At 40.8% G+C, this 15,597-nt stretch overlaps 2 protein-coding genes across 4 annotated transcripts; one reads left to right on the top strand and one right to left on the bottom strand.

The window, feature by feature from the left end:
• The first annotated feature begins 26 nt into the window (after positions 1–26).
• On the top strand, positions 27–3,587 carry PSTK (phosphoseryl-tRNA kinase). The gene is made up of 5 exons (XM_082765178.1): positions 27–409; positions 593–821; positions 1,208–1,283; positions 1,765–1,858; positions 2,070–3,587. The coding sequence occupies exons 1-5, from the start codon at positions 43–45 to the stop codon at positions 2,273–2,275; spliced, it is 972 nt and encodes a 323-aa protein (XP_082621304.1). The 5' UTR covers positions 27–42; the 3' UTR covers positions 2,276–3,587.
• A 150-nt stretch (positions 3,588–3,737) lies between these two features.
• IKZF5 (IKAROS family zinc finger 5) lies at positions 3,738–14,452 on the bottom strand. Of its 3 annotated transcripts, none has more exons than XM_082765175.1 (5): positions 14,364–14,452; positions 13,598–13,693; positions 13,137–13,300; positions 12,662–12,844; positions 3,738–8,635 (listed from the first exon to the last, which is right to left on the bottom strand). In XM_082765175.1, the coding sequence occupies exons 3-5, from the start codon at positions 13,267–13,269 to the stop codon at positions 7,692–7,694; spliced, it is 1,260 nt and encodes a 419-aa protein (XP_082621301.1). In that variant the 5' UTR covers positions 13,270–13,300; positions 13,598–13,693; positions 14,364–14,452; the 3' UTR covers positions 3,738–7,691. The 3 variants fall into 3 exon arrangements, with proteins under 3 accessions (XP_082621301.1, XP_082621302.1, XP_082621303.1); XM_082765176.1 differs by having other exon boundaries at positions 14,384–14,410; XM_082765177.1 differs by lacking the exon at positions 12,662–12,844.
• Between the last annotated feature and the right edge of the window lie 1,145 nt (positions 14,453–15,597).

Genomic DNA, 15,597 nt, shown 5'->3' with positions numbered 1-15,597 from the left:
TTTAATCCCACTCCTGCTCCCGGCTCGGGGCACCGGAGCCCTATGGAGCGGGCGGGCGGCAGCCGTGTGGTGCTGTGCCTGCTGTGCGGGCTGCCGGCCGCCGGCAAATCCACGCTGAGCCGAGCCCTGAGCCGCCTCCTGCCGCCCCACCAGGGCTGGGACTGCTCCGTGCTGGTTTACGACGAGCTGATCCCGCAGGAGGCCCCCGGCCCGCCGGAGCCCGGCTGGAAACGGCGGCGAAGGGAGGTGCTGAGGCAGCTGGAGCGCCGCCTCAGGGGCCCGCCCGGCCCCGCCGCCCAGCGGGGGCTGCAGGAGCCCGGAGCCGCCCCCCGGCCGCTCTGCATCGTCCTGGATGACAATTTCTACTACCGGAGCATGCGATATGAGGTGTACCAGCTGGCTCGCAAGTGTAATCGCGCTTCCTTGTCGGCTTTTTGGGGCAAAAAGCAGGCTGCTGGGGCGGCACTCGCGTGCTGAGGCGTCCTAAGGTTGCGTTCTAGGTTATGAGACCGCTGGCGCTCACGGAGCTCTTCTCTCAGAAATTGCTGCTTGCACAGCCATAAAGTAAAATTCTCCCTTTATCCTCTCACAGATTCGCTGAGCTTCTGCCAGTTATTTCTGGAGGGCCCGCTGGAGCAGTGCTTGCGGAGGAATCGCCTGAGGAGCCACCCGCTCCCCGACGAGACGATTCGGCTGATGGCCACAAGAATTGAACCGCCAGACCCCAGGAAAAACGCCTGGGAGCAGAACAGCCTGGTCCTGAAAAGTCCTGAATGCCCCTCAGAGGACGAGTACGATGCGGTATTGATGAAGGGCTGTTAGTAAGTTCACTTTCCACAAACAGGCTTTTTTACTGCATCTAAACAATGTTTTAAAAACGCTCCGTGTGGCAATCTTTGGCAGTCGCACACGACACACATCACTTGGTGGGAACACACAGCCATCCTTCATTGCAGAATCAACACAAAAGTCAATTTCCAAACTGTTGAGAATTCATGTACGTCATCTGGAACATTAAGATTGGAGGTTGTGGCTGTGGTTTAACTTGTTTTTCATCTAACTTGCTATCTACAATTAACCCACTGCCTCATAAATTTAACTGAAAACTTTCCTTTTTCTGCCATGAAGTACCATTACAAAGCAAAAGAAAAATCTTCAGTGAAACTGTTTGATCAATGTTTTTATCTTTTTTTTTTTTTTTCCTCAGTGCACAGATAATTAATTTGCTGGCCACTGCTTTGGAAAATCCAGTGAAGCAAAATGAGGAAAATACTGAGCAGAAGGTAGAAGTACTTGTTTTAAAAGTCACTCCTCTTTCAGATGATAGTGAATGAATTTATTTGTGAATTGTACTCAGATCATCCCAGTGACAAAAATGGAGATTGATTTATAGCAGTTGATTGCAAAACCATGCACATAAAAGTTGATCCTATTTGAAATCATAGAATAATTTAGGTTGGAAAAGACCTCTAAGATCAAGTCTGAACTACTTTTAAGCATACTGTTCAACAGCAGTAACAAGAATGCCTTTTGGAGCTGACACGTCACACTTAGGAAAATAAAATTCACTTCTTAATGTCACTTACGTGTCTGACAGTCGCACTCTGCCTCAGAATTGAAAGGAGCATATGTGCACTGTGCAGGACACTGAGTTAGTGTTCACATTTCTTGTCTTTGAAGAGTGAGTACTTCAAAAGCTGGTAACAATCTAGATGAATTTAACATGTTTGCATGTGTTCTCACTTTTTTGGCCATTGTGGCTAGGAAGCAGATCGAGTGGCCTGTGCTGCTAGTACTGTCCATCAAGCTGATCAGACGTGCCGACGAGTCATCTCTCAAACAATGAAGGAGGCAAAAGGTATGTGAAGTACATTGTAGGTGCTAGCTGGCAATGTAAGACTAAACCTGTGGAATTCCCTCAGAGTAAACTGGAATTCCAACCCTGCAGGTGTGGCTGAGGCAGTAGCCGTCAGAAGTCTTGTCAAAGTTACTTGTAGAATGTGAACCAAAGTCTATAAATTTTATTTTCAAAAATTAACATAAAGATGTTGGCTTTCATTTTCTTTAAGATAAAAATGTGCTTCCAAGTGAGATGAAGAGCCTGGCAGAAGAACTCAACAAACTCAAAGCAGCGTTTTTGGAAGATTTGCGGCAAGAAACTCATCTGAAAAATGAAACTGGCCAACAAAATCACTCTTTTGACCCTGCAACAAGTGTATTTTCTTCATTTCAACGTGAGGCAACCAGTGTAGTTAATAAATATATTTTAAAATAATGACAGAGTATATTTAAAAAAAATGACAGTGATGGATTGCTTTTAAGAATAAAAAGCATTAAAAACAGAGTACTGTTTCAGCAGTACTGCTAAAAATATCTGAGAGCTCAAGCCTCCAGAGAAGGAAGCTGTCTATAACTCCTGTCCCCATGTTACAGAACAGAAACACAAGCTAGCACACGGTGTTCAGCTTCACAGGACAAGTCAACAAGAAGCCATCCGTAGGTTTTAAATTTCACAGAATCTCAAAAAGTTTAGCCTGGGAGGAACACCAAGAACTCATCAAGTCCAGCTTCCCTCAAAGAGGACCAACTTCAAGCTGGATCAGCTTTCTCACAGCATCACCCAGTTGTGGTTCTGAAGAGCAGCTTGGATGGAGACCTGCTGAGCTCTTTCAAAACATGTAGCTGAGTGTTCCTACGGCTCTTTTGTGCCTGGGAAGGTATGAAAGCAAGTGAGGTGAAGTTTAGCATTTTAAGCATGAGGTGGGTTGACAGTGAACTGTAGTTCCCAATGTCAGCATGTAGACACCTAAGCTCCACTGAAGTACTGCTTCAGTTTCTCAAGTCCAATTTTTAGATCAGGTTCTCATGCTCTCTACTTGTTTCCCTCACAGCAACTCTACAAAGAACAAAAGATTTCAGATGCATTAAACTGAGATTATGGGAACTGTGTGCACGCATGTGGGAATAACTTGGATGTTCAAGGGAACTTAAAATTTGGTGCTGCCTTCAAAGATGTAAAGAGTAACATATAAATTCCATGCACAGTGACAACTACCTAACTGTGATGGAAATTGTGCTTTCAGACATGCAAGCACTGTTGCTAATCAGGAAATCAGAATATCAGGAAACAAAGCACTTGGAAGATGAACAAACATGAACGATGAACAGTGGAAAAGAGTAACAAGAATGCCCTGGTTCAGTTCTAAAATCAAGTATCTTCAATTAATAAGACAAACATCAATGTACTGTTCCCTGCTTACTCAAAAGCTAACTGCCATACCTTAGATGACCAGTGTCACACACACTACCAGTTCTCCAGTTCCAGCTGTTGGGAAAAATTACTATAACATAATCACCAACTTAATTAGAAAGTGTTATTTTATTCTTATCTTACAAAAGCAAAGCTTCACAACATGAACTGCACTAGATATAGTCAAGTTATTTCAGAATTAACCTTGTCTTCTGAAAACATTCACTACACAATAAAATTGTAAAATACAACTCTTAACAGGTTTCGGTTTTGCATACAAAATATGCTCTTTACATTGAAATACATATTATTAACAAAGCAGGTACTCAGAAGCACATACACAAAGATTGCTCAATGAAAAATGCTTCAGCAGGGGATAGATTTTCCTGCAGCAGAACATCCATTTGCTGTAGATTCTCAAAGAAGCTTAAAATTAATAGAAAACTTGCCAGTGAAGACTTCTAAATTACATTCCCTTCGTCAAAAAGAAACAAAAAGCAAACAAGCAAAACCCCAAAACATTCTGTAACAGAAAACACAGCAACAGATCATTTTGCTAGGAAACAATGTTGGAACACATCTTTGAAGTATTATGTAAAAATGCCAATCAACATTTTACGTCAAAATTAACTTCATCTAAACATTGTATCTGTGAAAAAAAAACCAACTATTATTATTCCCTATTAGCTGCTTCACAGTTGGTAAAGAGTATTAACTGAGGTTTAAGAGTATTAACTGAGATAATCTATCAAGAAATTCAATCTAATATTTGCGTGCTCATTGGAATATTCCTTCTCAAAATACAAAATCTGTATTGAGTGCTATAAATAGTGCATGTTAAAAATGTCAACAAATCTATAAAACTATTACAATAAAAACAAAAAACTCACAAAGTTAATGTTTTGCAGCTACAGAATTTAACAGAGTCAAACTATAGAAAAAAATTTAACGCATTCCCAAACTTCCCTGTTAATACAAGATGCTAATCACCACCTTAAAATATAAGGATTATTCATTTGTTTTGTTTAAGTTAATGCAGTGTAGCACAGAGAACTCAATATGGGAAGTCCTGCTGAGGGCTTGCTCCTACAGATCCTGACATTGACTCTGAATGAATAAGGCCTACCTGTGCATGGGAATTGTCAGGATCACAATGCTCTAAAACAATTTTCCAGTACTAATTCTGCACTTTAAATTATAGTAAGTAGTATGTACAGCATTACAAAAAACTAATATGAAAATACACTTTCCAAACCTACTCGGTAGTTGGAAGGAAATAGGTGTAGTTTGGCACAACTGAACGCACAGTATTAGGTTGAAAAACTAGGAATCCTAGTCCAGAAGCTGACTCTGTGAAGAACTAAGCAGGTAACAGGGATCCACCCCACAGATCTGGTGGAGGATCAAGCAGTGAACACTAAAGCCTGCTGCTGCCTACAAACCACCCACACACAAAGGGGAGCTTGCACACAGAAGGGAGGAAAAATGTTTTTGTAATTGTTCATTTTCAGATGTTCAAGATAGTTTTTTTTGGGGAAATCCAACGTAGAAACTGATATTAAGTCAGCAGTATTAAAAAACTGCTACAGAATAGTTTGCAAGGTTTGGGGTCTTTTTTTTTTTTTTTTTTTCATGAGTTCTATTATGAAGAAAATATGTTCCCCCTCAACAGAGATCCCCTTTTCAATAATGTCATGCAGGCTTCCCATTGCTAGCAGCTCCTTCTGTTGGTGACCTAACTGTTCTCCTACCTAAAATTTCTTTCAGGGGAATTATGGTTCAGAAGTCATTCTTTCTAAATCACCAAGTCATTAGCCTACACCAAAAGAAAAGTCTGTAACATTTGGGGGCATTGCCAATGAAAGTCCTAATGGATCAAAAGTGGTGGAAAGAATGGAAGAATTAAATCCCAACATTTGTGCACGTCAGAGTTAATCTCCCTACCAGTATTGAGAGGGACAAGGACTGGAGCCATGAACCAAAAATAACTTTGCTGTTGCAATCTGCATTATTCAGAATTGGAAGTTACTCCTTGTAGCAAAACAATTTAAGAAGCTTCCTTGTAGCCGCTAAAACCTGGGAATAAAAGTTTACACCACCTGTCAAAAGGCAAGGAAAATGGCCTCTATACATTACTACCTGTAACAGTGTTCAAAGTTTGGGGTTCTAATGCCAAATTTTAGCCAAATTTAGATTGTCGATGGTATAAATGTGATCAAAAGATCTACCATTTCTACATCGTTCTTTGACTGGGAGGGTCTTGTTACAAAATCTGTACAGGAGCAATAAATTCCAACTAAATTTCAGTTTAGTCAACTTTACTGTAGTCTTTAACATGCAGAAAGCAATGCAAGTAGATGACTCCAGGTCCTCTGCATATCGGTTTCTGTGTACAGAATTGCTGTTTTCCTTCTGAAAATAAATTTTAAAAGTATAAAGCAACACAGGGATATTAGGGGATTATAAAGAATGTCATTATGTGAAATGGAAATTATATTCTCAGTTACACAAACCAGAAAATGAAACATTTTTAGGAGTGACAGCACGTTATCCTTAACCTTCACTGCCTTGGGAACACCGAAACAGAGTAATTCTAATCCCCTTAACTAGGTGTGGACAAGAATCCAGTTCCTTCAACTAGTAATTTCAGCATGGGAAATTCAACAGCAGATAAAGAAGATGTAGAGAAGCGTACTCAGTTCCCAAATTTCTAATCCATTCAACTGAAAATTACTTCCGATGCCAACACTTCCAGCAGCATTTTTTTTCCCTGCATATTGATCTTACACTGAAGTCATTGTAAGTTCCTCCATTGGAGCTTTAGCTCCCATGACAATACAAATCTGAATAACCCAAACATTTGCTATTCAGATTGCAGCCTCTGACTTCCAGAACATTAATCAAATCTTCTTCCTACTTTTAACAAATCATATTTTCTGACATATTTTGCTGAAAAATATCAGGGAAGCTTTAATTTGTCTCAGGTAAGACAAACTAAGGTAAAAATGCATGTCTAAATATGGGAAAAGTAACAGTTCTTCCCTTTTTTGAAACATTACAAATTCCTACCTAGCATGTCAAAAACTTTTATTAATTTTAGTAGGATGTTTTATTTAGGTTTATATTAAAGTGCCTGTCCATTAGCCTAGGTGCTTCTAAAGTAAGATGTACAGAATTATAAAAAATAAATGTGTGCAATGGACTTTGTGTACATCTTTAGTGACCATTTGCCACTTACAGTATTAATCACAATGACTCCAAATGTAGCCAGCCAGTATTCCTTTGCCTGCCTACTACATGACCTGTTTAAAAAAAAAAAATAAAGCACAACCTCTTCCCCTGATTTCTAGCACACCAAAAGGATAAAAAATTTAGGGAGGGGACAAGACAAACTGACTTCCATGTTAGCTGAAGTTTACAACAACCTAGATTCCACGACTTTCAAACATAAATGCAACCTACCAGTTGTAGCTCAGCCCAAGGTAAAACTGAACAAACTACTTTTAATTCGTAAACCTCTTGTTTGTTTCTATTAGAACTCCTATCAGCAAGACAGAAGACTAATTGTGCAAATTTTAAATACGTGTACAAATTAGTTTAAGGCAGTTAAAGTCTCACTGAATCTGTATTAGTTCTACGAGCTCTTTATTATGACTGTCTTTGAAGAATTACCTCCTAGGACACAAAATTTTGGTACGTGTAGTTTAAAACAAGTTGTCATGTTTGATTTTTCTTTATACCACTAGTGAATGCCAGGCTCTTAAATTTTTTCCTACCAGAGTTTAATTCACAATAACTTTTATATTCTAGTTTTGTGAGGTGTCTTAAAAATAACAGTGTTTGAGCCCTAGCACGAAAAGTTTGGGCTATACCAAGCAGAAACATACTAACCTTAATCAGATTAAAGTTAACTTTTAAATCCAATTGAATTTGTACATGAAAGTTGCTTCTGTTTGTGATTTCAGCTTGACAGGAGCTAAGTTTTTAAGGATAAGTATGTCTCCAAAGTAACCACATGTCATTGCATTCACCCTTCATAGTTAATGGTTAACATTTTATCTTGCCTAGTAAATAATCTCGTAATTGCATCCTCTGTTTCTGGACATGTGCTCTGCTTCTACATCTGTAGAATGTTTATTGGGATTTTAAATGCAAGCAACTCAAATTTAGCAACCAAAACATCTTAAAGCATTCCAATTCATGTAACACCTTCACTTGCTCTTTTTTTTTTTTTTTTTTTTTTGAAAGGCTACATATAAAATAACAACCACATGTTATACAAAACTCCTCTGGCAAGTTTTATGACAACAAATAAATAAGTTTGCCTCCTTTTTCCAATTGCTTAACGTGAAGATTCCTTATGGGAACGTGCAAGCTTTCCTTCAGCAAGTATGAAAAATATATTGTCATATGTTAAAAAAAAATAAATGAAAGCATGTTCTCAATGTTGATTATGTTGTCCTCTTGCAAAATGGCAAGCAAAGTCATACTTATTTTTACACTTGCACCCGCATATGTTGCACTGAAAGGGATTTTCAAATCCATGACACCCCATGTGAATAGTATAAAGGATATTGTCCGCAAAGTACATGTCACAGTGCTGGCAGTGATGCAGAAGCTGAGGGTCCTGAACCGGCAGGGTGGGAGCTGGAGTACTTGGTTGGCTGTTGCTTATGCTGGGAGTGCTGGTGTGGGCACTGCGATCGCTGCTCGGCCCTGCCACCGGGCTGTAGTTCCTCTGATTGTGTGCGGGCCGGGGGTCTGGGCTGGTTGGAGATGAACTTTGAGGAATATTTGCCGACACAGTCGGAACGACTGCAGGTGCAGTAGGCTGCTGCATCAGGAAAGGCTTTTCATCTTGACAGGAAACAACATCAGGAGAGGCAGGATTTGGGTTTTCAGGCGGCAAGCTAGATAACTGTCCGGCTAGCGTAGATAGCTGGTTTAGAGGATTATCTACCATAAGGTCTTGCGGATCTCTTGGCAACCCGCTGCTCTGGGATGGTTTTGTCATGCTCTCGTATGCTTCAGTCTGGATATTTGGGATTTCATGAGTAAAATCGTTAAGGTAGTCCGGTTTCTGAACCACCATGGAAGGCGGGCTCAAATTAATTAATGCTCTTCTGCTGTACCCCAAGTTGCTGGTCTTCTTCTGCAAAACCCCCCACATTTTCTTGCTGCTTAGGGAGGACCTTGTACCCTTGATAGGCACCATTTTATGCTTGCGCCTCCGGTGGTGGGATAAGTTGCTTCTGTCACTGCAGCGGAAGGAACACAGCTCACACTTGTATGGTTTTTCACCGGTATGTGATCGCATGTGTGCTTCCAGATGGCGTTCGTAAGCTGATGCGAAGGGACACAAATGGCATCTGTGTGGCTTCTCACCTGGAAAATTAAAATAGATAATACAGCATCTCACTGAAAAAAGCTTTCCATGGAACAGAAAGTAGCTTAACTGTGAGCTGCTAATCAGATAGTTCAAATGCAGCTTCAGAATTGCTGCTAGTCTTGACTTTAGCTGGGTATTTGGTGGAACAGTGGAGTGAAGCTAGACATGTCTGCCTCTCCCAAGTGAGAGAGCATCAAAAAACTGTGAGCAGAACTAGCATAACAGGTAACATGAGTAGGAATTGCAACAATGCTGAGCACTGAATGCAGTGATGTCTGTGTGGTGCTCTCACTAGATCCAAACTCCACCCCACCTTTAAAGCACACAAGCATTAAGCTACAGTAATGTCTGTATTGTCATTTTCTTGCTGGTAACTGTGTTTAAACAATGAGGGAGGGTATTCTTTTGTTATCTTTCAAACATTTCTACTTTTAAACATTCTGGAATTATTATCTAAGTAACTCATGTATATACATGCAGACACACAAGAACTGAATTTTCAAAAAGAATCCTGTGGCTGAAGAGTTATCACACCCAGGGGTCGTGAGTAAAGGATTATTTTTTTGTATATCACTGGCTCCTCAAGAGGCAAGGAAGAGATTTCTGTGCTACTCTGTACCAACTGAAACTATGATTTTCTGATGAGCATACACATGTGCTCAGATACACATGTAAAGATTGGTACAGACAATGATGTAATGAAAACAAACTCCCTGTATTCTGACAGGCAATTCACACAGACAAGTTCTTTTTTCACTCCACAGAAAAAGATTTGCATCCCATGTCACAAGCCCTTAATACACCGCAGCTGGTACTGCTGTTAGACTCTGCGTGAATTTAATTCTGCTCTAAGGTACACTTAATAATGGCTGTGTGATGCTGCCTGCGCCATCATTGCTTTAGCAGATAGCTCGCTGCACGTGCAGGTTATCTGTTTACTTACATCGCTCTGGGGCTACTGGTCAGCTACCACTTCCCTATTATAATGCTGATTCACTCACTCTGAGCTTTCATAGTCCATGCAATCCATGTCTTAGCCCTTTGCCATGCCTCCTCAGCATGCTTCTGAGCAAAACCACACTCAGGTCTTGGATCTCCTTGCCCTTAAGTGGAAACAAACAAAACAAAACAAAGAGCAACCTTCCTTTTTTCTGGAGTCCCCTGGCTGTGTACAACAGAACAAAGTGGGGCTTTCTGAAAGAGCCATTAAAGGGAACGGCAAAACAGCCTTGCCATCAGGACACCATGCAGTGCAGTATTAAAATTAAGGATATCACACATATTGTTAAAAAGGCAAAGGATAGACAATGCAGAAAAAGCTCTCTCTGGCAACCTGAGATTCTTGTCTGTATTATAAGACTGAGCAGACTGGCAGAGGGAAGCGAACCAGGAAGCCACTGGTATTTCAGCAGGTATTGAAAACGTCTGTACCAGTGTTCTGTTTATAAAGCATTCACTGTGTGAAGATGCATCCAAATTGCAGAAGCTCTTTGATGTACAGTAGGCTGATATCCCCTGTATCCCTCTCTCACTGCTAGTTAGCCTTCTGAAACCGAAATACATTCATACTCCATGACTTTGTAGTACAGCAATGCATATCTTCAAGTCAACTACATTTTTCTAGGGCCTTTGTGAAGGTTTGCTGATCAAACAAGTCACACGCACACTCTCCAATACTGACAACGCTTGCAGGAGCACACTGGGAACAGACATCCCAAATGTAAAGCTCCCCTCTTCCACTGTTTCCCAAAACTTGGATTCAGAGCCACCATTTTATTTGAAACAAAAAACAGCCGACAAAGCAGTGCTAGTTTTACAGGCTGCTTGTCTTTCTTACTACCCAAAAGTTCCGGGTAGTAAGAACAAATATCATATACTACAACCATGAAAAACAACTCAAGATGTTAGTCAAGACAGAAACCCAAAGTATTACTTTTTGCACTAAAAAGGGCTTTCTTTATAAAAGGAAGGCTTGCTTCTGAATAATTACCACTGGGTCAAAAAATTTTGAGGACGTTTCTCAGCATCACAATTTTTAACTGGAATTTTTCTTGCTTTTGTATACCACAACCGTACTGAAATGATCATGATCTGTAGCAGGTACTGGTCTGCTAGCTCAAGCCACTAAGTGACCTCCACTCCCTAGAACCGCATCAGGATAAGAAGGCTTTTTGAGAACAGAAATTAACTGCTCACCTAAGATCTGAGAGTACAAAAAAGGTAGGCAACATCCTAGAGTATAAGAAGGAATGCTGGCACTGTAGCCTCATCCACGTTCTGATACTTAGCAAAAGAAAACATCATTTTTGCTGTTTGGTACAGCAAAGATGTTATGACATTTAACGTTAAGTAACAACACGTTATTTCGGTCATTGTTTGCAGAACCCCACACATATCAAGCCATTAAACACACCTCAAGAATCAGCAAACACACGATACAATACCAACATCTAGCAGCAATTTTTGTTTCCCATCACAGCTCTAGCAGTCCATCTGCTCATGCTGACAACTGACTAAGAGCTTAGAGATGCAAGCTTTTAGATGGCAATAGCTATACCCTACTGAAGAGACATGAAATTTTAAAGTTGATGTTACCTCTGCATCTTTAAATACCATTTGTCATCCTAAACTGCTACAGTTGCTCCTACTACACAATCCTTGTTGCACAAACTCAGAAATAGCACTGCACAGAGTAAAGCCATCAAAAGAAAAATCTCTCACTGTCCACATACTATCTGAGGCAAATGGCAGGTGAAGCTGTAACTGATTTATCAAAAACTGTTGCCAAAAAAACAGTTCCAAAACACCTTGCTGCTTTGCAGGTGGGCAGCAAGCTCTGCATTAACACTGTGTCAAACACAGGTAAACAAACCACAGTATTTTATCCCCTTCTGAAAGGGCACAAAATTTCCACTGGGAATTTGAAAATGAAAATTCACTACAGAATAACTTAAAAGATTTTCTGAGTCTGAACCTCAGAACTCTTGATTTCTAGTTGCTTGCCATCTTCTATCCCATTATGCCTTGTAAAACCAGGTCAACGCTTTGAGGACCATGCAAGTAGCACTGACTTCCCAAAAGTACATCCTGGGAGTTACTGTGTAAAAACAATGGTTCACAGTAAAGCAAGCATCTGACTAACAACAACTGTACCTAAAAAGTTTCAGGATTACATCCAAGATACTACAATATGCTTCCTTCAAAGCATTTCCCAGGATGTCTCCTACACAAGACAGTTGAAGTGAGAGTTGGAAGTTTAGGACAGTCCATATACACAACAGACTGATAACCTGTAACAACTCCCATTCTTTGCAGAACGTGACTTCATCCCCAGCCCCTTATTGCCATAATTAGTAGCCATGAAGTATTCCATATCAGAGCAACATACTGTGAAAACACCAAAGTCAGACTTTAAAAGGCCCTTTCACTTATTTTCTCTCAATTGCCAAGAGGTTAGAGCTAACTTCACAAACACTTTCGGGTATTCTTACCTTTACTGTGAGCTTTGCTTTTCAGTTTTAAAAACTCAACTGTGGCAAATGCACTTAAGCAAGCCACAAAAGTAGTTTTCTTCTTTTTATTACTCTCTTTAATGACTTATTTGATGCGACCTCACACTTGAGTAGCTCACTCGTATTACATTTAGTACTCTCACATCCACAATGTTGTGCAAAACAGGAATATTTTCCTAATTAAACAGCAGAGAAAGAACAGCCCCCATGTGGCAGCATATACATTTCTAACTCTTCTAATTACCACGGAAAAACTCGAAGTTACCATTATGGCCCTTCAAGAGCATCGATGCTTTCATGCTGAACTTTACTCCCATATATACTTACTTCAAATTCAGCAGTCTGCAACAATAAAGCTAAGCGGGCATTAAAAAAAGAAGTAGGTCTAACTCTGGGATAACCTTAAGAACTGTCACGCTGCTCGATGATGCCAGCTGCTCACAACGCAAATCATAACATTGAGCTAATACCACCATGTCTCACAGCAAAGTACCGTAGAATATTGCATACCTGTATGAATTCTGATATGCTCTATGAGCCGTGCTGTTCCTTTGCTGGCATAGTTGCAGTATCGACACTTTAATTTTCCATCAAATGTCCTTTCAAACCCATCCACTAACATTCCTGAGTTTTCATCCAGTGAAACTTCAACAGAAGGATGATCCAGACCATTCTGATCACCTTCGGTCCCAGCTGTGAATAACGCAACAGAGATTTCAATAGAGAATCACTGGGATACTAACTATTGTGCTGTGAGAATATGCCAAACATCGCTGTTTCTGTGTGCCCTTGCTCATCAGATATACAGAACTGTGAGAACAAGCCCTGATTAAGATAAAGGTCTTACACACACATCTTTTATGATGTGAAAACTACTCCTAGAAGTGCTTCCATACAATTTCAGTAGTGTGAATAATTATCTGGAATGTAAACAGTGCAGTCCTTCTCAAAAATAAAAAAAATCATAGCACTGAAATCAGCTTACCTCCTGGAAGAGTCTCCGCTTCCTTGTCTCCACTAACTGATCCAGAAATCATATTTACATGGTGAGTCTGCTGTGTAAGATATTCCTGAAAGTCTTTCACAAAGTCCAAAGGTTCTGGCTTCTTTTCACCCATATTCACTCTTTAAGTTTAAAACCTCTTGTGCCTAGAAGGAAAAATATTTTCAAATCATGAGTTTCATTGAATTTGAATGCAATCATAAAACCAAACTTTTTAAAGTGAGGGATTACTTTTATCATGTATTGTGCCTAAATGTATACATTGACAACCACAAGGATATGATTTTCAGAATTCTTAACTCATTAAAGATCATTAAAAAGTATTAGTGTGGAAATAATTTGCAGCAACAGTAACATAAGGACTATATAAATTTGGATAAAATGACCTAATGTCAACAAGACACTGCTCGACTTGTTTTTTCATATTTTAAAATGGATTGTACCTGAACTTTAGTTCTCCTACTAAGTAGGAAGCATCCTCAAATATGTACTCCCGTTACGTCAGAGAGAAAGCACAGAACACAGCTTCCCCAATTTCCCTGAAAGGAAGAAAAAAACAAATAAAGGAAATAAATTCATTATTCTTCCCAACTGCCACAGGTTATAAGAACGAAACTTGACTATATATATACATATGTACGTACATATTTTGGAAGACAAGTTCTAACATTCCACCGCTACGAATTTTATTAGAACGTCTACATTTTTCATAAAAGTATGTCAAAGACTCTGTCCACTCTATCTATCTCACAGAAAGACACGTTTATCTCACTGATAATTTGAATGTTTTCTCTGGTGAACAACTGGCTCCAGAAAACCCAGAGCCAGGGAATTCAGTCATAGTAACTGTAATGCAGTCTCATGTTGGGAAGTGACTGCATGATTAGCAAAGCCAGAAAGAAGCCTTGTAGAAAGGCTTTATTATTATTCCTGCAGATTATAATCAGAATCACTTTCCAATAAGAATATCTTTGTCTTCTCATACTTACTACTCAGAACAAAGGTGACATACAAAAGCTCAGTTCTGAGGTCAAGATCATGTTTAATCACATTCTCCCGTGCTTTCAAAGTCATTTACAAGCATTAGTTCACTTTTTGTATCCAGACGAATATATTCTTTCACATCATACCTAAGTACCCTCAACTATCATTGCCATTAATACTGTTGCTCTAGTTTTGAACACGTTGTTACAGGCGAATTTTGCCTACCCGTTTTCGGTGTCACCGACCTCAGGCTCAAGTCAATTTGTGTTCCATTTGTTGGTGTCTCCTGCAATAAAACAGAAAGATATCAGGTCATGAATTAAAGATATGGAAGAGGACTACAGGACAACGTATTGTAGAGTCCTGACCAAGACATCTTCTAGTAAGTTATAAAGTTAAGAAATCAGATTGAGAATAGACAGTATTTTGGGGGATCTTTATCTCACCAACTTAATTTGTAGACATCCATTTTTCTATTTTAGTGTAGGCAATTTACCACAATTTGACAACAAAACTCTACATCCGCATGCACATATGAATGTTCTGTGATACTTTTTTTTTTTTAAAAAAAAGCAAACATACAGCTTACAATTCCCCTTTTCAGCAAAGAACAGCCACTCGCTGTGTCACTACCACAAGATAGTAAATGCAATTTTAATGATCAGAAAACCTGAGCAGAAGGGCTCACGTTTCGTGCCCTTGAATGGGGGCCCATAACGTCAGGTATTCTCTTGGTGCTCCTTACAAAGAGCATTTTCCACACAGACAGCTCTGCCTGCTCCACGTACCATGGGTACAGGCTCGGTTTGTGTGGGAAAGCTGCTGTAGGATGTACTTCGACGAAAGGCGTTCTTGTGAGTATTTTGCCCAAAGAATTCAGCTGGAGAAAGCAAGTTGGGTACCAGAAAGCCACGAGCAGTGATGCATTTGGGGGAACCTCGATCTTACTTGTGAAATTACGGTTGTTGGAGAATAAAGTAGGGTGATTACGTGTGTGCATCCCGTTTTATTTTAAGTGGATCGGGGGGGGGGGGGGGGGATGTAATGGAAAGGGGGGTAGAGAGGGGGCTGTATCTCTGACATAACCTCATCTTTTCCAGTGAAAACGCCTTAAAACGTGGAGCACAGCACACGAAGGACCCGAAGGACCTCTCCTCCCGCCGCCATCCCCTCAGGGGACAGGAGGGGCAGCGGCGCCGGCAGCCCGGAGGTGCAGCCGCCGTCGAGGGGACGGGGGGACACGGCCACACCAACGATCCCCTCCCCGCCCACCCACCCGCCCACGGGGGCCGCTCCCTCCCCGGTATAACCCCGAAGCTCCCCGAGGCGGGTGCTGCCCGTCAGGAGCGGGCGGGCGAGGCCCCGGGGCCGCCCCGCAGCGCCGCTCACCACAGCCTCCCCGCTCCTCCGCCGCCCCCGGCCGCCGCCATCTTTGTTGTGCCTCCCGCGGCCCGGCCCG

Source organism: Aythya marila (assembly GCF_965140915.1).
Source record: "Aythya marila genome assembly, chromosome: 7".
In the NCBI taxonomy this organism is placed as follows: Eukaryota; Metazoa; Chordata; class Aves; order Anseriformes; family Anatidae; genus Aythya; species Aythya marila.
This window is presented reverse-complemented; position numbering and strand designations above follow the sequence as displayed.

What these genes read in the sequence shown, in the direction of transcription:
- PSTK (XM_082765178.1), top strand. Translation starts at nt 43, where the DNA reads ATGGAGCGGGCGGGCGGCAGCCGTGTGGTGCTGTGCCTGCTGTGCGGG. An exon ending in GTATTGATGAAGGGCTGTTA is followed by an intron (nt 822 to 1,207) that starts GTAAGTTCACTT and finishes TTTTTTCCTCAG; the next exon opens with TGCACAGATAATTAATTTGC. An exon ending in AACAATGAAGGAGGCAAAAG is followed by an intron (nt 1,859 to 2,069) that starts GTATGTGAAGTA and finishes ATTTTCTTTAAG; the next exon opens with ATAAAAATGTGCTTCCAAGT.
- IKZF5 (XM_082765175.1), bottom strand. Translation starts at nt 13,269, where the DNA reads ATGGGTGAAAAGAAGCCAGAACCTTTGGACTTTGTGAAAGACTTTCAG. An exon ending in AGCGGAGACTCTTCCAGGAG is followed by an intron (nt 12,845 to 13,136) that starts GTAAGCTGATTT and finishes CGTTATTCACAG; the next exon opens with CTGGGACCGAAGGTGATCAG. An exon ending in GCATATCAGAATTCATACAG is followed by an intron (nt 8,636 to 12,661) that starts GTATGCAATATT and finishes TTAATTTTCCAG; the next exon opens with GTGAGAAGCCACACAGATGC.